Genomic DNA, 22,468 nt, shown 5'->3' with positions numbered 1-22,468 from the left:
GTACCCCAATACACAACACCCCAACTCCAGAGAGGGGTTTGCTTTCCTTTTTCTAGGTAACAGCAACCACTGGGCAAAAATATCTATTATCTGTCTTTTATCTATCTAATATCTATTTATCTATTATCCATGTATCATCTTTTATCTATCTATTATCTATTTATTATCTATCATCTCTCTGTCTATTATCTATCAATATATTATCAATCTATTATCTATTTATCACCTATCTTTTATCTATCTACTAGCTGAAGAGCCCGGCGCTGCCCGGGCATAGTAACTAACTGTGGATAGTTATAACAAATTATAATTATCCTCCATCCCATAGTCCCGTGCCCATATACCCATCATACATATTCTCCATCCCATAGTCCCTTGCCCATATACCCATCATACATATTCTCCATCCCATAGTCCCGTGCCCATATATCCATCATACATATCCTCCATCCCATAGTCCCGTGCCCATATACCCATCATACATATTCTCCATCCCATAGTCCCTTGCCCATATACCCATCATACACATCCTCCATCCCATAGTCCAATGCCCATATACCCATCATACATATCCTCCATCCCATAGTCCCGTGCCCATATACCCATCACACATCCTCCATTCCATAGTCCCGTGCCCATATACCCATCATACATATCCTCCATCCCATAGTCCCGTGCCTATATACCCATCACACATCCTCCATCCCATAGTCCCGTGCCCATATACCCATCACACATCCTCCATCCCATAGTCCAGTGCCCATATACCCATCATACATATTCGCCATCCCATAGTCCCGTGCCCATATACCCATCACACATCCTCCATCCCATAGTCCCATGCCCATATACCCATCATACAAATCCTCCATCCCATAGTTGAGTGCCCATATACCCATCACACATGCTCCATCCCATAGTCCCGTGCCCATATACCCATCATACATATCGTCCATCCCATAGTCCCGTGCCCATATACCCAACATACCTATCCTCCATCCCATAGTCGAGTGCCCATATACCCATCACACATCCTCCATCCCATAGTCCCATGCCTATATACCCATCATACATATCCTCCATCCCATAGTCCCGTGCCCATATACCCATCACACATATCCTCCATCCCATAGTCCCGTGCCCATATACCCATCACACATATCCTCCATCCCATAGTCCCGTGCCCATATACCCATCATACATATCCTCCATCCCATAGTCCCGTGCCCATATACCCATCATACATATCCTCCATCCCATAGTCGAGTGCCCATATACCCATCACACATCCTCCATCCCATAGTCCCATGCCCATATACCCATCATACATATCCTCCATCCCATAGTCCCGTGCCCATATACCCATCATACATATCCTCCATCCCATAGTCCCGTGCCCATATACCCATCATACATATCCTCCATCCCATAGTCCCGTGCCCATATACCCATCACACATATCCTCCATCCCATAGTCCCGTGCCCATATACCCATCACACATATCCTCCATCCCATAGTCCCGTGCCCATATACCCATCACACATATCCTCCATCCCATAGTCCCGTGCCCATATACCCATCATACATATCCTCCATCCCATAGTCCCGTGCCCATATACCCATCACACATATCCTCCATCCCATAGTCCCGTGCCCATATACCCATCACACATATCCTCCATCCCATAGTCCCGTGCCCATATACCCGTCATACATATCCTCCATCCCATAGTCCCGTGCCCATATACCCATCATACATATCCTCCATCCCATAGTCCCGTGCCCATATACCCATCATACATATCCTCCATCCCATAGTCCAGTGCCCATATACCCATCACACATCCTCTATCCCATAGTCCCTTGCCCATATACCCATCACACATCCTCTATCCCATAGTCCCGTGCCCATATACCCATCACACAGCCTCTATCCCATAGTCCCGTGCCCATATACCCATCATACATCCTCTATCCCATAGTCCCGTGCCCATATACCCATCATACATCCTCTATCCCACAGTCCCGTGCCCATATACCCATCATACATATCCTCCATCCCATAGTCCCGTGCCCATATACCCATCATACATATCCTCCATCCCATAGTCCCGTGCCCATATACCCATCATACATATCCTCCATCCCATAGTCCAGTGCCCATATACCCATCACACATCCTCTATCCCATAGTCCCGTGCCCATATACCCATCACACATCCTCTATCCCATAGTCCCGTGCCCATATACCCATCATACATCCTCTATCCCATAGTCCCGTGCCCATATACCCATCATACATCCTCCATCCCATAGTCCCGTGCCCATATACCCATCATACATATCCTCCATCCCATAGTCCCGTGCCCATATATCCATCACACATCCTCCATCCCATAGTCCCGTGCCCATATATCCATCACACATCCTCCATCCCATAGTCAACCATTGTGACATCATTATGAGGGGCGGGGTTTGATACACACACACTTTTTCCCCATTATGTAGAAAGGGGCAAAATTGTTTGGTGAATTGGAACGCGCGGGGTTAAAATTTCGCCTCACAACATAGCCTGTGACGCTCTCGGGGTCCAGACGTGTGACTGTGCCAAATTTTGTTGCTGTAGCTGCGACGGTGCGGATGCCTATCCCGGACACACACACACACACACACACACACACACACACACACACACACACACACACACACACACACACACACACTTGAGCTTTATATAATAGATTATCTTTTATCTGTCTGTCATCTATCATATATCTTATGTATCTATTAATCTATCATCAATCTATCTTTCTAGCCATCATTATCTATCTCAGTATCTTTTATATGTTATGTTAATCTTACAGTGGCGTAATAAGTCAATAAAGGAGAAGCCATAGTATTTGTGCTGGAAAGTCTTGAGATACATGAGGTGGGTGCTGGGCTCCTGTCGGTGCTTCTGGTAGTAGGCGGTGAGAAGAGGCAGGTAGTGCTAATGCTTTCATCTTCAGAGGAGGAAAGTACTTTGTTATGTACAATTCCAGCTTATCCGCATTTTAAAGCAGCTCAGAGGCGACCATCACGGAAAGTGCAAAAGGTGCGAGCTGCAATATGGAGTTTGGTGGAAAAACTTTCCCCCTGACAAAGCGTTACCTCTAAGAAAGGTAGAGTTGCAATCAAAATTATTGTCGGCCGAACACTCCTGGGAAGGTTCATCACTGTTCCATGTTATCACCATTTGTGGCTAATGGCTCTTACTGTGGTTCACTGGAGTTCCAAAGCTTTAGAGATAACTTTATAACCTGGTCCCGACTGATAGATCTCAATTACTTTGTTTCTCATTTATTCTAGAATTTCTTTACATTGCTGCATGATGTCTAGCATTTTAGGAACTTTGGTCTACTTCACTTTTTCAGGCAGGTCCTATTTAAGTGATTTCTTGATTGAGCACAGGTGTGGCTGTAATCAGGTCTTAGTGTGGATAGGGAAATTGAACTCGGCTTTCCAAAGATGTGAAAAACCACAGTTAATTTATGTTTTAAGTGGGGAACAATCAATTTTTCATGCAGGGCCCTGTAGGTTTGGATTTCTTTTTCCCTTAATAATAAAAAACCTTCATTTATAAACTGCATTTTGTGATTACTTGTGTTATCTTTGTCTAATATTTACATTTCTTTGGTGATCTGAAATATTTAAGTGCGACAAACATGGGATAGAATAGGAAATCAGGATGGGGCAAATCTTTTTCACACAACTGTATATAAAAGTGAGAATTTTTTTGGGGGGCTAAATTACGTGAGGTTAATCTAGCAGCAAGGACGGACATTATTATGTGGTCATTTGATACTGTATCTCTTTAAATGCCAATAAAGGTCCGGGAACGTCCCACAAGATGGAGGGATGGATGGAAGGATTGATGGATGGTGTTACGATAAAATATTTTATACCTTGATTATTATTTAGACAATTCAATATAACTATATATCTTTGATAATTCTGCATTTTAATATTAGCTTTATTAGTGTTATTTCTAAAAGCAATAACACAGGGCGTTGTATTTGACATACAGGTGTCTAAAGCCCCCGTTACACAACGATCCGACATGATGGGATCACTGGGACATCGTTAGGCTGATCGCTGGTGAGCTGTCACATAGACATCCCCAGCGATCAGGACCAGCGACGCTGGTTTCTAATGTAAACGTCGGGTATCCAGGAGCCGCGGCTCTTGGATACCCGCTGTTTACCTTGGAAACCGGCGTACACGCTGGTTTCCAAGGTAAACATTGGGTATCTAAGAGCCACACGGCTCCTGGATACATAGAATCGTAGAGTTGGAAGGGACCTCCTGGGCCATCTGGTCCAACCCCCTGATCAAAGCAGGATTCGCTAAATCATCCCAGACAGATGTCTGTCCAGCCTCTGTTGGAAGACTTCTATTGAAGGAGAACTCACCACCTCTCGTGGCAGCCTGTTCCACTCATTGATCACTCTGTCAAAAAGTTTTTTCTAATATCTAATCTGTGTCTCCTCCCATTCAGTTTCATCCCATTGCTTCTAGTCTTTCCTTGTGCAAATGAGAATAAAGTTGATCCTTCTACAATGTGACAGCCCTTTAGATATTTGTAGACAGCTATTAAGTCTCCTCTCAGTCTTCTCTTTTGCAAACTAAACATTCCCAAATCCTGCAACCTTTCCTCATAAGACAGGGTTTGCAGACCGGTCACCATTCTGGTTGATCTTTTCTGAACTTGCTCCAGTTTGTTGATGTCTTTTTTAAAATGTGGCCCCCAAAATTGGACACAATATTCCAGATGAGGTCTGACCAAAGAGGAGTAGAGGGAAATAATGACTTCACGTGATCTAGACTGTATACTTCTGTTAATACATCCTAGAATTGCATTTGTCTTTTTTGCTGCTGCATTACACTGTTGACTCATATTCTGTCTGTGATCTATTAGTATCTTTTTCACATGTGCTGTCACTTAGCCCTATTCCTCCCATTCTGTATATGCTTTTTTCATTTTTATTGCCCAGATGTAGTATTTTGCATTCTTCCCTGTTAAAAACCCGACGTTTACATTAGAAACCAGCGTCGCTGATCGCTGGTCTCTCGCTGCCACACGCAGCGATGCGTCCTGGCCAGCGGGAGACCAGCGATTGAAAAACGGCTCTGGCCGATGCTGCACGATCAGCGATAACCGGCAGGGGGGGCCGGTTGCTGATCCCCGTCACACACAGCGATCTCGCTGTTTCACAAAAATCAGCGATCGCGCTAGCGAGATCACTGTGTGACGGGGCCTTTAGTGTTAAGCTTTTTGTTTTTGAAAGTCTAGTCAATTGCATAGAGCTGGTCAAGGACTTCTGTGGAATTTGTAATAAACTTCACCAGGAGTCATAATTTATGACTTTGTTATTTACAATAAAAATACTGTCTTTCCCCAATTGAAATAGCTTCTCTCTTAGGGTCACATAGCGACGCACCAGCGATCCTGACAACGATACAACCTGGTAAGGATCTCTGGTGAGTTGTCACACAGCAGCTATTCTGAACGATTCCAGCCTGTGTCCCAGAGTTCTGCGTGGCCCAGGACATTCGAGCACGACCAGCGATATCCAGCAGGGGGGGGGGTTCTGGGTTGTCGCTGCTATGTGAGGCGGGGCCTTTAGGCACTGTAAAGCCATTCCTATTTTTCTTATCTCTGTGGTTAAAATAAAAACTTGTGATTGGGCATCTAAGATCAAACGAGCCCGTATACTAACTGGCACCGGTTGTGTGCTCGTCTCCGATCGATCGACTTCCTGATTTGATCGAAACTGGCAAACGTGTGAAACCTTTTGAGTTTTTCCTAAAACTTTCCATACAGGTTTCCACATCAATGGATAGTGGGATGGATCGTGAGATGGATGGATGGATATATTGATGGATAATGAGATGGATAGAGAGATGGACGGATGGAGAGTGAGATGGCTGGCTGGATAGAGAGATGGATGGCTAGATAGATAGTGAGATGGCTGAATAAATGGACGGATAGAGAGATGGATGGAGAGATGGCTGGGTGGATAGAGAGATGGATGGCTGGATATATTGATGGATAATGAGATGGATAGAGATGGATGGAGAGTGAGATGGCTGGGTGGATAGAGATTGATGGAGACATGGATGAATAGTGAGATGGATGGTGAGATGGCTGGCTGGATAGAGATATGGATGGATGAATAGATGGTGAGATGGATGGATAGAGAGATGGATGGATAGATGGATGGCTGGTGAGATGGCTGCATAAAGATGGATGGAGAAATAGATGGATGGATAGATGGATGGCTGCATAGAGATGGATGGATAGAGATGGCTGGCTGGATTTAGATATGGATGGAGACATGGATGAATAGTGAGATGGATGGTGAGATGGCTGGGTGGATAGAGATGGATGGATAGAGATGGCTGGCTGGATAGAGATATGGATGGACGGATAGATGGTGAGATGGATGGATAGAGAGATGGATGGCTGATGAGATGGCTGCATAAAGATGGATGGAGAAATAGATGGATGGATAGATGGATGGCTGCATAGAGATGGATGGATAGAGATGGCTGGCTGGATTTAGATATGGATGGAGACATGGATGAATAGTGAGATGGATGGTGAGATGGCTGAGTGGATAGAGAGATGGATGGATAGATGGATGGCTGGTGAGATGGCTGCATAGAGATGGATGGAGAAATAGATGAATAGATGGATGGATATGAAAGCAGCATATGCAGCACACCCACTTATTACGCTCAAATAGGAATCCACTCCAAGATATCTAGTATAAGAGATTTGGCTCTCCAGATAATGATGCAAAAATAATTTTTTTCATGTAACAACTCTGTTGCAAAAAAATTGACGTTTGGTCCACAAACAGCCTTCTACAGAGCAGAGTTGTTAATACAAGAAATAAATTATCTGGAGACATTTCTTATACTATGGATGGAGCGATGATCGGATGGATGGCGATTGAGAGGAGATAGATATATAGATATTAGACAGAGGGCGGTTGCTCTACATGACTTTTGGCCGCTGTGTTTGTGCCTCTTGCGGCCCCAGACCTCACTCCCAATTGTCTCACAATACCCACCGCCCCAGGAGTCCATTCATATGAGGTGACATTGTGTTATCAGCGCCAGGGTGTGAATAATGCAGCTGTGATAATGCCGCCGCTCAGTTCCTGTGTCTTCTCGTGTTGTCTTTACAGAACAGGAAAAGAGGAGACTTTTTTGAATTGGAATAATCATGGTGTTTGTTCTGGAGAAAGGAACATCCTGAGAGTGAAGTGTGACTGATTACCATAGAGCTCCTACTCCTCTGCACGACCTTACACCCGATATTCTGCCTGAAGCAACCCCTAGAGGAAGCTCCTGGTATTACACATATGTAATAATACCGTTCTATCATACCTGCGATGCTCTGCACATCCTGACACCGTTCTATCACAGCTGCGACGCTCTCTCCAGTTATTGGAAGACTATAACTCCCAGCAGGCAGTAACTGCGGCTGTTAGGGTGTAGCTGTGAAAGAAACCAGCGACAGCACTGCGTACGACAGGAATCACAAAGAAACAACTTGGGTTGTAGAGAAGTGGAGGCCTCGGGGACGTTACATTCATTTATTTTTTTAGAAGGCTTCCAATTGAGAAACTATAAACCAGGAAAGGTCTTCAGGCAACGACCATCATGGTTTATAAATAACGAGTGCAGCTCTGGAGTATAATACAGGATGTAACTCAGGATTAGTAATGTATGTACACAGTGACTGCACCAGCAGAATAGTGAGTGCAGCTCTGGAGTATAATACAGGATGTAACTCAGGATCAGTAATGTAATGTATGTACACAGTGACTGCACCAGCAGAATAGTGAGTGCAGCTCTGGAGTATAATACAGGATGTAACTCAGGATCAGTAATGTAATGTATGTACACAGTGACTGCACCAGCAGAATAGTGAGTGCAGCTCTGGGGTATAATACAGGATGTAACTCAGGATCAGTGCTGTAATGTATGTACACAGTGACTGCACCAGCAGAATAGTGAGTGCAGCTCTGGAGTATAATACAGGATGTAATTCAGGATCAGTAATGTATGTACACAGTGACTGCACCAGCAGAATAGTGAGTGCAGCTTAGGAGTATAATACAGGAGGTAACTCTGGATCAGTAATGTATGTACACAGTGACTGCACCAGCAGAATAGTGAGTGCAGCTCTGGAGTATAATACAGGATGTAACTCAGGATCAGTAATGTGATGTATGTACACAGTGACTGCACCAGCAGAATAGTGAGTGCAGCTCTTGAGTATAATACAGGATGTAACTCAGGATCAGTAATGTATGTACACAGTGACTGCACCAGCAGAATAGTGAGTGCAGCTCTGGAGTATAATACAGGATGTAACTAAGGATCAGTAATGTAATGTATGTACACAGTGACTGCACCAGCAGAATAGTGAGTGCAGCTCTGGAGTATAATACAGGATGTAACTCAGGATCAGTAATGTAATGTATGTACACAGTGACTGCACCAGCAGAATAGTGAGTGCAGCTCTGGGGTATAATACAGGATGTAACTCAGGATCAGTGCTGTAATGTATGTACACAGTGACTGCACCAGCAGAATAGTGAGTGCAGCTCTGGAGTATAATACAGGATGTAATTCAGGATCAGTAATGTATGTACACAGTGACTGCACCAGCAGAATAGTGAGTGCAGCTCTGGAGTATAATACAGGATGTAATTCAGGATCAGTGCTGTAATGTATGTACACAGTGACTGCACCAGCAGAATAGTGAGTGCAGCTTAGGAGTATAATACAGGAGGTAACTCTGGATCAGTAATGTATGTACACAGTGACTGCACCAGCAGAATAGTGAGTGCAGCTCTGGAGTATAATACAGGATGTAACTCAGGATCAGTAATGTGATGTATGTACACAGTGACTGCACCAGCAGAATAGTGAGTGCAGCTCTGGAGTATAATACAGGATGTAACTCAGGATCAGTAATGTAATGTATGTACACAGTGACTGCACCAGCAGAATAGTGAGTGCAGCTCTGGAGTATAATACAGGATGTAACTCAGGATCAGTAATGTAATGTATGTACACAGTGACTGCACCAGCAGAATAGTGAGTGCTGCTCTGGAGTATAATACAGGATGTAACTCAGGATCAGTAATGTAATGTATGTACACAGTGACTGCACCAGCAGAATAGTGAGTGCTGCTCTGGAGTATAATACAGGATGTAACTCAGGATCAGTAATGTAATGTATGTATACTGATTGCACCAGCAGAATAGTGAGTGCAGCTCTGGGGTATAATACAGGAGGTAACTCAGGATCAGTAATGTAATGTATGTACACTAGGGTGATGACAATTTTAAAAATTTTGCAAAACGAAAATGAAACCCCTTACATTGGAGGAACAATTGCATTCAAATGACATTACTATCATCAAATTTGTAAAATATTCAAAAAAGTTTCCCCTCTTTTTCAAAAGATTTTTCGTCTTTTAATTTTAATCTTTAAAGAAAATATCTTTCTAAGTTGTAACAAAAAGTGGTATTTTATTCACATCTAGAACATTCTGGAATATTTTAAAATGTTTTGGAACTTAGTATTATCTTTTCATTTTCAGCGCAAAGCTTCAAGTTTTACGATCAAGAAGTGCAGGACAGGTCATTCAGAAAATGTTTTCTAGAAATTCCAGCAACAGTGTAAAAGCAAACAGGTCTATCTGGACGAGGAATCTGCCCTCCTATTGTCAACATAAAAGATAATAATGCAAAATTGCATGTCCTTTTTTGGCGGAAAAATACCATTTTTGCCTTATTTCATTTGAATGAAAGGGGGAACTTTTTTTAAAAAACAAAAAAAAAAGCAATACTTATTCTTAAATAACCCATAAAAGTTCCTCCATTGCACATGGTTTCATAAAAAATTTCTTTTTGTCATTACACTAATGTACACAGTGACTGCACCTGCAGAATAGTGAGTGCAGCTCTGGGGTATAATACAGGATGTAACTCAGGATCAGTAATGTATGCACACAGTGACTGCTCCAGCAGAATAGTGAGTGCAGCTCTGGGGTATAATATAGGATGTAACTCAGGATCAGTAATGTATGTACACAGTGATTGCTCCAGCAGAATAGTGAGTGCAGCTCTGGGGTATAATATAGGATGTAACTCACGATCAGTAATGTATGTACACAGTGACTGCACCAGCAGAATAGTGAGTGCAGCTCTGGGGTATAATATAGGATGTAACTCAGGATCAGTAATGTATGTACACACTGATTGCTCCAGCAGAATAGTGAGTGCAGCTCTGGGGTATAATATAGGATGTAACTCACGATCAGTAATGTATGTACACAGTGACTGCACCAGCAGAATAGTGAGTGCAGCTCTGGGGTATAATACAGGATGTAACTCAGGATCAGTGTTGTAATGTTTGTACACAGTGACTGCACCAGCTGAATAGCCACTGCTGCTTTGGAGTATAATACAGGATGTAACTCAGGATCAGTAATGTAATGTATGTATACTGATTGCACCAGCAGAATAGTGAGTGCAGCTCTGGGGTATAATACAGGAGGTAACTCAGGATCAGTAATGTAATGTATGTACACAGTGACTGCACCAGCAGAATAGTGAGTGCTGCTCTGGAGTATAATACAGGATGTAACTCAGGATCAGTAATGTAATGTATGTACACTAGGGTGATGACAATTTTAAAAATTTTGCAAAACGAAAATGAAACCCCTTACATTGGAGGAACAATTGCATTCAAATGACATTAGTATCATCAAATTTGTAAAATATTCAAAAAAGTTTCCCCTCTTTTTCAAAAGATTTTTCGTCTTTTAATTTTAATCTTTAAAGAAAATATCTTTCTAAGTTGTAACAAAAAGTGGTATTTTATTCACATCTAGAACATTCTGGAATATTTTAAAATGTTTTGGAACTTAGTATTATCTTTTCATTTTCAGTGCAAAGCTTCAAGTTTTACGATCAAGAAGTGCAGGACAGGTCATTCAGAAAATGTCTTCTAGAAATTCCAGCAACAGTGTAAAAGCAAACAGGTCTATCTGGACGAGGAATCTGCCCTCCTATTGTCAACATAAAAGATAATAATGCAAAATTGCATGTCCTTTTTTGTCGGAAAAATACCATTTTTGCCTTATTTCATTTGAATGAAAGGGGGAACTTTTTTAAAAAAACAAAAAAAAAAGCAATACTTATTCTTAAATAACCCATAAAAGTTCCTCCATTGCACATGGTTTCATAAAAAATTTTTTTTTTGTCATTACACTAATGTACACAGTGACTGCACCAGCAGAATAGTGAGTGCAGCTCTAGGGTATAATACAGGATGTAACTCAGGATCAGTAATGTATGCACACAGTGACTGCTCCAGCAGAATAGTGAGTGCAGCTCTAGGGTATAATACAGGATGTAACTCAGGATCAGTAATGTATGCACACAGTGACTGCTCCAGCAGAATAGTGAGTGCAGCTCTAGGGTATAATATAGGATGTAACCCAGGAGCAGTAATGTATGTACACAGTGATTGCACCAGCAGAATAGTGAGTGCAGCTCTGGAGTATAATACAGGATGTAACCCAGGAGCAGTAATGTATGTACACAGTGACTGCACAAGCAGAATAGCGAGTGCAGCTCTGGGGTATAATACAGGATGTAACTCAGGATCAGTAATGTATGTACACAGTGACTGCACCAGCAGACTAGTGAGTGCAGCTCTGGAGTATAATACAGGATGTAACTCAGGATCAGTAATGTAATGTATGTACACAGTGACTGCACCAGCAGAATAGTGAGTGCAGCTCTGGAGTATAATACAGCGTACAATGGCCAGTGTGTCTTGTGTCTCTCCAACCATACAACGCTTTGTTTTATTAAAATAATCTTTCATTATACGACCACACATTCACATTACATATCCATCCTCAGGAAATAAAGCATACACGGTACACCAGAAATCTTAGAATATTATTTTTTTTCTTTTTAAACTATACAAGCGCCGGAGAGTGCAGACCCTGCGGCGCCTCTGCTCTGTACAATACCATAAAATACTTCATTATTTGTGGGCTCTAAAATATTGGGGAACACTTTACCTACATCTAGTTCTTTAAACAAATGTGAAATGTTTTGTTGTTCTCCCCGATACACGAGTCTCTACAATATAAACATCTTGGGGGGGGGGGGGGGCTGCAACGTTCCGGATCTCTGATTTATGCCAAGTCACACCTGGCAATGTGGGGCGCCTCCGACAGACCCCATCTGGGTGGGTGATGGCTGCCGCCACACGGTTGGGGTCAGAGATATTAGACAGTCTGTAACATGGAGAAGACCTTCATGTAACTTTGGAGGAACTCTGCACAAGTTATTCAGCATTTCTTAAAGGGGTCCACAACTTTTTTTTCTAGGTTATGCCTAGTGAGGACGTGTTAGACCAAAAAACTTAAGTTGAAAGGGGCGTGCGTCATCACCCTTAAGGGTCACTGGGTGCATCGCTGTAGGAGCCTCAAGCATAACAAGTTATAACAGCCAAAACTCCGATGATTTAGGGGAAATGGAAACCTCGAGGAGGAATACACACATCCCCTCAGCCATTGTCGTGAGTTCGTTGTACGATTAAAGGGACTTGCGGTTAAGAAATGACCAAATATCTCTGGCAAAGCACCTCTGCCCTGAAGAATCACGCTGGTTTCCCATTAATAAAGCTGAACGTGGAGCCCATCTTGGATGATCATATCGGAGTCAGAGCTCCAAACTTTCTGCTCCCTTCAGCCACGGTCGGTGATATTCAGCCTGCAGCCACCACCAGGGGGAGCTCACCACACGTCATCAGTAAAGTATAGAGCTCCCCCTGGTGGTGGCCACCAGATGGTCATTCTTTAATGCAATGTCTGTGTGAAGGGAAGCGGGTGTGGAGCTTTGACCCCGGCTCAGATCAGGACTGAGTAAAGATCCAACTTAGAGGGAAACACTTCAATAAAAACATATACAAATGTTAATAAAAGATAAAATTTTGCCATTTCAAGATCCCTACTTGCTGTCAGTGAATGGGAACATTCGTGCAGCAGATGTATTGAAGCTTCTAGACTTGGACCATTGCGGTTTGTAGTCAGCCATAAAGTATTAGGTCTGTACAGATTGGTTTTGTTTTTCTGTATTGAAACCTCCAGAGCAGCAAGCAGAGATCTTGAAAATCGAACTTTTAACTGAAGCCGGATTAAAGACTCTCTGTCGACGCTCTCGTAGTTGTACCGGCCATGAAATGTTGTTTCTGGAGCAGCTTTTGTTATGGCTGTATGTCCCTCTGTTATTCCTCCTGGAAAGGAATGAATGGACAAAGCTCCGCCTTTATAGACATGTGAAATGGTAACGCACAGTTGTCAAATTACTCCGACATTTCCAGGAGGAACAACGGAGGGACAAATTTTTATAAAATGAGCAAAGCAAGTATTTATTAAAACTGATATCGAGAGCCAATAGGTCGCCTTTACTTACATAAAAAAAAAAACAAAAAAACTCCTGTAGGTGAATTAAATACAGGAGTCCAAAAATAATTTCATGAAAAAAACCCAAAACAAAATTCTTCTTGCATGTCCCCAAACATTTTGGGGGGGGGGGTATCCTTCACAGACAGGCCGTTGGAAATCCCTCTTGAAAATCCACCGGCTTTTCTGCAATGTCCAGGACGGAGGAGGGTCGTCGGCGGGGATCACTGGGCGTCTTCAACTCCGCAAACTGGTATTTTTCTTTTTTATTGTGGCTTGGCAACGCCAACGTCGTGCGGTCAGCGATAGGATGAAGGAAATAAAGTAGGTGAGGTCCGTAATGCTGGTTCAACTTTTTTTTTGTGATTTTCTCTTTTTTTTTTCTTTTAATACAAACAAGAGTCTATTATCTGCAAATTATAGACAAGTCCGGCTGGAAGGAAAAAAACAAACGATAAAACCGGTGGGCGGATTATCAGTCCCTGTTTGTGTTATTGGCGGAGAAGGCGTGCAGGTTTCCCATCTGACTCAGTCCGCTCTGAATGTGCGCCACGTGGATCTCGACGTTGTTCTGACAACAGCTGCAAGGAGAGACAAACACATGGGGTATAAGCCTCGGGAATGACTCCGTTCACTGACAGCAAGCATGGATCTTACATAGGGCGAGCCTGACAATAGTGACGCACAACCCTGTCTTCTTGAAATCGCATCCGATAGGAGACTCTTACGGCTCAATTTCCCACGGTCGTAGCGGAGTTCTTACCGCCACATTCGGTCCCTTCCCAGTGCCCACCCCCATCACAGCAGCGTCCCACAGTGTCCCCCAATATCAGCAGAACCCACACCCTTTTGTGTTTCTGTAGGCCCTAAGGTGGCAAGATTTTAATATTGTCCATCTGCCATTATTTTGGGGGGGGTCCCTGTTTCCATTGAGGGGACATAGGTTGGTGACGGGATGGTTAATAAAATCAATATCAGAGGGAGGTGTGATAAATCCTAAAACAGTCCTTCATGCACAGACCGGGTTTGACGGGGCAGGTGTCGCACTGGTAGATGGTGTCCTTCCTTATCCCCCGCTTGGAGCACACTCTGCACCTTTTTTGGGACCTTCCCTTCTTTCCAGTCTGGGGAACTTCGCTAGGAAAATGTTGCCCCGGTACGACACGGGTTGTCTCGCTGGTAGAAGATGTGCTTGTGCCCTGCGATTCCTTGTTCCCAAATATTGGGGAGGTGTGATAAATCCTAAAACAATCCCTCATGCACAGCCCGGGTTTTACGGGGCAGGTGTTGCACTGGTAGCTGGTGTCCTTCCTGATCCCGTTTTTGGAGCAGACTCTGCACCTTTTCTGGCTCCTTCCCACTTTTCCAGTTTGGGGAACTTTACTGGGAAAATGTTGCCCTGGCACGATACGGGTGGCCTCCGTTCCAGAAGACATGCTTGGGGTCTCCTCTTCGGGGTCCCCGAGTAGTAGGTGCCTTATCACTGCCTCTTGAAATTCCAGAAAGGTTCCCTGGTGGCCGGCGGATCGGGAAAGCACATAAGCATTATACAGCGCTATCTGTACGATGTGCACCGCCAGCTTCTTGTACCACAACTTCATCTGCCACGTGGCGCTGTATGGCTCCAGCACTTCATCTGACAGATCGACCCCTCCCATGTACTTACTACATTCCTGGACACAGACTGGCACGTGGGTCTCGGCACCATGTACTGAGACTGCAGTGGTGCTGTTCCCGTGTATTGTGGTGAACACATGGACCTCTCTCTTGTCCTTATACCTGACGCACACTACGTTGTCGCTGCACATTGCCTGGCTTTCTCCACTTCCAAGTCTTTGCCCTCGAAGTCCATCAGGGAGGCCACTCTGATTTGCCCTTACAATGCCACACGCCGCAGTACCTCTGGAAGCCAGATACTTCAATAGGGGCACACTGGTGTAAAAATGATCCAGGTAGAGGTGGTAGCCGTGGTCCAAATGTGGTTGCACTAAATCCCACACTATTTTACCGCCGATTCCCAAAAAGGGTGGGCATCCTGGGGCTCCAACTCTGGAGCCTTTCCTTTCGTAAATCCTAAAGTTGCAGACATACCCTGACGTACTCTCGCACAGCTTGTGCATCTTGACGCCATACCTTGCCCTCTCTCGTGGTAGAGTCTGGCAGGAGTGAAGCCCCCGTTTAAAATTTACCAGGGACTCACCGACCGATATGCGCTTCTCAGGGGTGTACGCCTCGGTAAACTTGGCACTGAAGTGCTCAATGAGAGGCCGAACTTTAAACAAGTAGTCATAACTGGGGTCTTCTCTAGGTGGGCACTTCGTGTTGTCGTTATAATGTAGGAACCGGAGTATTGCTTCAAAACGTGCCCTAGACATGGCGGCGTGGAATATGAAGGTGTGGTACAAGAAGTCCGCGCTCCAATTGTCCCTGATGGACAGCTTCTTCCATAGCCCCATTTTCAATAAAAGGCCCCAGAATCTCATCATCTCGGCTGCAGTTACAGGGGTCCACCTGTGCAGCTGGGCATAAACAGATGTGGGGTTGTGAGTGATAAACTGCTGGGCGTACAAGTTTGTCTGGGTCACCATTAACTCAATGAAACTGTCAGTGAAATAGATCTTGAAAAAGTCAATCTTTCTGAGCCGGGCCGTGCCAAACTTGATCCCCGAGCTGCCTGTAAACTCTGGGATCAGAGGCTCGTAACTGTCAGGAGGGGTGGTCCACGTGGGGTCTCTAGACTCAGGGTCTGCCTGTGTGGTTGTCCTGGGGCGCCTTCTGGAGGGTTCCTCCTCGCCGGATGAGGAGGATGACAGGATGAACGGTGCATCATCCTCGTTCGCTGACTCAGTGTCGGAGGCAAGAAACGCATACGCCTCGTCTGCAGAAAATGACCTGTGGGACATTTTCATTATATGTATGTTGTGCTTCAACACGTTGAAAATTTGTACAAAAAAAAAGTACGAAAAATTTGAAAAAGTTAGTTTGGTACACACACAAAAAAAAGAAGCACAATTACACTTTGTGTGAACTTCTCTAAGGCTAAAGAACCAAGTAAAAGTGGCACTGAAGGACGATCACAAGTAAAAAAAAAAAACAAAAAAAAACGTGACACAAAGGAACAGAAGGCGGGGTAACAAGGGATATTAATACAGGCACAAAAAAAATTTTTCACCAGACATTTACTCCAACACAAGACTCAGCGTGGGTGATGAAAGAGAAAACGGGCGTCTGACATCAGTTTGAGCTGTGAGTAGTGACTGACTAATTGGAATGATCGTCAAGCAAATAGTCTGTGTAATGGACCGTGGATAAACTGATCTCTAGACCAGCGGCCATGACAGCGCCAATACAAAATGCAGGGGGCAGACTATTTCACTGGTTTATGTTAACCATCTCCCTGCTGTGACATAATAGTACATCGCAGGACGAGAAGGGGTTAAGAAAGTGGTAAAAGCCCAAACGAGTGTTTCTCCCATCACTTCCTTGCCATCAGGGCACAGTGCGGCAGAAAACCCCAAATCTGAGTGGGTGGGGAACGAGCAACAGGTTTGCAGGTGCCGGAAAATAGAGTGGGCATCATTTCATGCAATGTAGGACCATACAGGTGAGGACCACCTTCTCAGCGTTAGAAAGTGTCCCACTGGTTGGAGAACACTAATGAAAAAAAGCAATTAGTGGTATCATGGAAAGTTTTTTTTTGTGCCAAAAATAAACAATGGACAAAAAAAGTGGGATGTGGAGGGGGGGGGGGGGCGGGGAATGTGGCTTCCACGTCATCCCACCACTTACCTGATATTAGAAGGGTTTATTGAATTCTTGATGTCATTAATCGAATCTGTTAAAGACTTGAACTCAAAAGAGTTCAGGTCTCCTCCTTCTGCGAGGCACTGCAAGAGAAACGAGGACACACGGGTCACAGGGTGCGCTAGAGACCAAGTGCGGCCATCAAGATGCGAGGAGGCTTCCTCGCGGGCCTCGTACTTTTATCTGCAGGAGGATGGCCGTGAGCCTGGATATCAGCTCCGTCAGGCTCTCGCTCTGCACACACGGCTGCCCGCTTGACGTATTTGCTTGACGGACCATCTCCTGAGCCTCCTCCTCGCAGCGCCGTCTCATGTCGGTCGGCTGGTTCGCTGGCTGAAGTCCCTGATCTTGAGCAACCTGTGCAAAAAGAATAAAAAAATATGTATATATATATCTGCAGAGAGAACATCACAGCTTGTCACCACAATAAAAGACAGAAGCTCAGATGTTTTAGATCACAGACGGAGTAATTGATAACCATTTATGATGCAGCATGGACCTTGTGGGAGCAGAGGTAAAGACAGCTACATAAACGCCAAACATTTAAAGTTTTTTTTTTAAATGATGAAAAAAAAAAAAAAATCAGAACCTAATATTAAGAAAAAAAAATTAGTCTTGACGTCTAGTCTAGTTTTTTTTTTTTTTCCCATAGATGGACTTTATATGTGGCGAGTGGATGATTTTATTGGCACCATTTTAGGCCACACATGATGTTTGGACTGCTTTCTGTAGCATTTTTTAGGGCTTCTTGGGTTCGGTGAGGGCTTATTTTTTGCGTGCAGAGCTGACATTTTTATCGATACCATTTTGGTGCAGATACGATCTTTTGATTGCCTGTTATTGCATTTTATTGCAATGTTGCATCGACAAAAAAAACGTAATTCTGGTGTTTCTATCTTTTTCCCTGCTACACCGTTTACCAATTGGATTCTTTTTATATTGATGGATCGGGCGATTCTGATTGCGGTGATACCAAATATCTGTTTTTTTTTATTGTTTTATTTTGAATGGGGCGAAAGGGGTGTGATTTGAACTTTTAAATTTTTTTATTTTTGTAATATTTTTTTAAATATTTTTTTTTACACTTTTTACTTGCTTCAATAGTCTCCATGGGAGACTTGAAGCTGCAGCTGTCCGATCGCCTCTGCTATATAGAGCAGGGGCTGCAGCGCTGCTCCATGTAGCAGATATGCTCACTTGCTATGAGTGCCGACCACCAGGCATCGCTTATAGCGATCCAGCAATGACAACCACAGGGGTCTTCTGCTGACCCCGGATTGTCATGCCAACCCATGGTCATGTGACTCGGGCACTGATGAGAGGAGGTAATGATGCGCTTCCTGTGCGTGCATGTTAAATGCCAATGTCAAGAGTTTGACAGCGGCATTTAACATGTGAATCGCGATTCCACCCACCGCTGTTACAGGCACATGTCAGCTGATCAAATCAGCTGTCATATCCCGGAAAAGGTGCCGGTTCATCGCCGGAGCCCGCAATAAACAGGGGGAGGCGTCCAATGACGGACTAAGTCCTTCATTGGAAGTTAAGGGGTTAAGTGGTTCAAAAGCGGCAATTGACGATTGCTCCAAATCTATTACAGGCGGGTCCTGGCTGTGTAACACAACCTTCACTTGTCCTGCAGCTCCAGAGCCGGCTATCTACGCGACTGATTTATTTTTCTGCCTGAAAATTGCAGGATAAGGCCAGAGGACCACAGTGTAAATAACGTACTTTTTGATACCAAAACAACTTGACCAGAATGGGGAAAAACGGCAGTAAAAATGTGAATGAGACTTAGAAAATTCATTTGCTTAGCGGTTACTGAAATTTTTTTTTCTTCATAGGAAAACAAAAACTTTGCTCCTTGTAAATAAGCTCTGTGGCTACGATCAGATGAATGCAGCAAATCACAAGATAAAAGCATCTCGGGGTGTTAAAAAAAAAATAAAAGGGCCACAGCAAAGGTCAGAATCTGGTCACTGCTTCTTCAGATGCTAAATTCATTAACTTTTTTTTTTAAATACATTGTCTGAACTGTGAAGAGACCGCTTTACAAATCAAACACTAACTAAATTGCAACTGAATTTACAAACACAACAGTGCAACAAGTCAGGAGATAGAAAATCACAAAAGAAATAAGAATAGTAAATAACGCACCTAAAGCAAAGTGTGAAAATTTCCCCCTACTTTTTAACTGGACCTGAACTGTGTATCAATAAATGATTACTAGCTTGGCCTGTGCGAAATTTTCACACACTGGTCGTCGGGGGCGCAGGCAATTTCAGAAAAAACAGGATTTTTTGGATTGCTTACCGTAAAATCTGTTTCTCGGAGCCTTCATTGGGGGACACAGAGACCATGGGTGTATGCTTTGCTGCCACTAGGAGGCTGACACTATGCACAAAAAAATGTTAGCTCCTCCTCCGCAGTATACACCCCACCGACCGGCACCAATTTCCTCAGTTAGTGAGAAAGCAGTAGGAGAAGTAACAAAACAGAATGAAAACAGAACAGACAACTCAACTGTAACCAACCGACAAACATAAGAACAGGAGCTGTAAAACATGGGAGGGTGCTGTGTCCCCCAATGAAGGCTCCGAGAAACAGATTTTACGGTAAGCAATCCAAAAAATCCTGTTTTCTCGTTCGCCTTATTGGGGGACACAGAGACCATGGGACGTCCCAAAGCAGTCCCTGGGGTGGGAAACAAACTTCCATCAGGCCAGCGGACTCACCACCGCGGCCTGCAGAATCCGTCTACCTAGGCTGGCGTCCGCCGAAGCGTAGGTGTGGACTCTGTAGAATTTCACAAACGTGTGAACCGATGACCATGTTGCAGCTTTGCAAAGCTGCAGCGCGGAAGCTCTGTGGCGCACCGCCCAGGAGGCACCCACTGCCCGAGTAGAGTGGGCCCTGATCCCCGGAGGGGCTCCGCGACGCTTAACTCGGTAGGCTTCCAAAATTGCCGATCTGATCCAGCGAGCAATAGTGGCCTTTGACGCCGAGTGACCTTTCCGCGCCCCATCAGGGATAATGAAAAGAGACTCTGTCTTTCGCAAGGAAGTCGTCCTAGACAGATAAGACTCTTATCGCCCTAACCAGGTCCAGCTTGTTCAAGGACCGCTCTCGGGGATGAGTTGGATACGGACAAAAGGATGGTAGCATGATATCCTCGTTGAGGTGAAACGAGGACAGGAAAGAGGGCGGAGGCCGCAGAACTACCTTATCCTGGTGGAGCACCAGAAAAGGGGAGCAGCACGAAAGAGCTGCCAATTCCGACACGCGCCGGACGGAGGTGATGGCCACCAGAAAGGCTACCTTCCAAGAAAGGAGAGAAAGGGAAATATCCCTGAGGGGTTCAAAGGGAGGACCTTGCAGAACCTCAAGAACCAGATTAAGATCCCATGGATCCATGGGCGCCCGGTACGGCGGAACCGTGTGAGCCACGCCCTGAAGAAAGGTCTTAACCTGAGGACGGGAAGCCAATGTTTTCTGAAATAGAATGGACAGCGCCGAAACTTGACCCTTCAGGGAACTGAGGGCAAGGCCCGCATCCAATCCTGCCTGAAGAAACGCTAGGACTGAAGGGAGCGAAAAGGACATGGGCGCGATGTCATTGGTCTCACACCAAGTGAAATAGGCCTTCCAAGTACGGTAGTAGATCTTGGAAGATGATGGCTTTCTGGCTCGGATCATGGTCTGAACTACCTGGTCGGAAAATCCTGCCCGTTTCAGAACCTCGGTGTCAACAGCCACGCCGTTAAATTGAGCGGCCGAGAATTGGGGTGGCAAATCGGTCCCTGAGACAGCAGATCTGTCCTGTCTGGAAGCTTCCAGGGGGCGTCCGCGAGAAGGCTGACAATGTCCGCGAACCAAGACCTTCTGGGCCAATTCGGGGCGATGAGAATGACTGGAATTCCTTCTGCCTTGATCTTTTTCAACAGGTTGGGAAGAAGAGGCAGAGGAGGGAACAGGTAGGGAAGGTCGAACTGGGACCAAGGAACGGCCAGGGTGTCGGCGCCCACTGCCAGAGGGTCCCGAGACCTGGACACGAATTGTGGGACTTTCCTGTTGAGGCGAGACGCCATGAGGTCTACATCCGGGGTTCCCCACCGAAGGCAGAGCAGATGAAACACCTCCGGATGGAGGGACCACTCTCCCGCCGCGAGACCCTTGCGGCTGAGAAAATCGTTGGCCCAGTTGTCTACGCCGGGAATGTGCACCGCGGAAATTGTCAGAACGGAAATCTCCGCCCAACGAAGAATCTTGGACCCCTCCGCCAGGGCTGAGACACTCCGTGTTCCCCCTTGGCGGTAGACATATGCCACCGCTGTGGCGATGTCTGTCTGAATCCGTACCGGCAGTCCCTTGAGGAGCCTTTCCCAGTGAACGAGAGCAAGATGGATAACTCGAATCTCCAGAATGTTGATCGGTACTGATTCCCGATCCGACCATCGACCCTGAACAGTGTGGTTGCGGAACACTGCACCCCAACCGAGGAGACTGGCATCTGTGGTTACTATCTGCCAGCGAATGGGAAGGAAGAATCGACCCGATAGAATGAGAGGTGACGACAACCACCAGTTGAGGAACCACTTGATCCGGTAAGAAGGAGGAACAGGGCGATCCAGGGACCGAGGCGACCTGTTCCACTTCGACAGAATGGCCTGCTGGAGAGGTCTGGCGTGAAATTGGGCAAAGGGAACTGCCTCTATCGCCGCCACCATCTTTCCCAGGACCCTCCTGGCTGTACGGAGGGACGGGAATCGTGAGATCTGCAGCGATCGTACTTCCTGCTGCAGAGAGAGAATCTTCTCTTGTGGGAGAAAGACCCTTGACCGACGAGTGTCGAACAGAAGGCCTAGAAAGACCAGGCGTTGGGTAGGAACCAGACAGGACTTTTTCCTGTTGACGATCCACCCGAAATCGGAAAGAGTGTCCAGGACGATTGACAAACTTTGGTGAGCCTGTTGAAATGAGGGAGCCATGATCAGAATATCGTCTAGGTACGGGAAAAGAACGAGACCTCTGACTCTCAACAAAGCCATCAACGCAGCCACGATCTTCGTGAAGAGTCTGGGAGCGGTGGCAAGACCGAAGGGCAGTG

General features: G+C 45.1%; 1 protein-coding gene across 3 annotated transcripts in view; it reads right to left on the bottom strand.

Annotated features, from left to right (window-relative positions):
- Positions 1–12,033: 12,033 nt before the first annotated feature.
- LIN9 (lin-9 DREAM MuvB core complex component) overlaps positions 12,034–22,468 on the bottom strand; it is a 37,887-nt gene continuing 27,452 nt past the window's right edge. The window contains exons 13-15 of one of the 3 annotated variants that reach the window (XM_073556384.1): positions 17,539–17,718; positions 17,347–17,444; positions 12,034–14,138 (exon numbers count right to left, since the gene is read on the bottom strand). In XM_073556384.1, the coding sequence (XP_073412485.1) occupies positions 14,033–14,138; positions 17,347–17,444; positions 17,539–17,718 (384 nt within the window). In that variant the 3' untranslated portion in view covers positions 12,034–14,032. The other 2 variants (XM_073556383.1, XM_073556382.1) reach the window with 2 other exon arrangements.

This window comes from Dendrobates tinctorius, unplaced genomic scaffold (assembly GCF_039654945.1).
Source record: "Dendrobates tinctorius isolate UK_male_01 unplaced genomic scaffold, ASM3965494v1 ptg000232l, whole genome shotgun sequence".
Taxonomy (NCBI): Eukaryota; Metazoa; Chordata; class Amphibia; order Anura; family Dendrobatidae; genus Dendrobates; species Dendrobates tinctorius.
The sequence above is the reverse complement of the archived record's forward strand: the minus strand, read 5'-3'. Positions and strand labels throughout refer to the sequence as shown.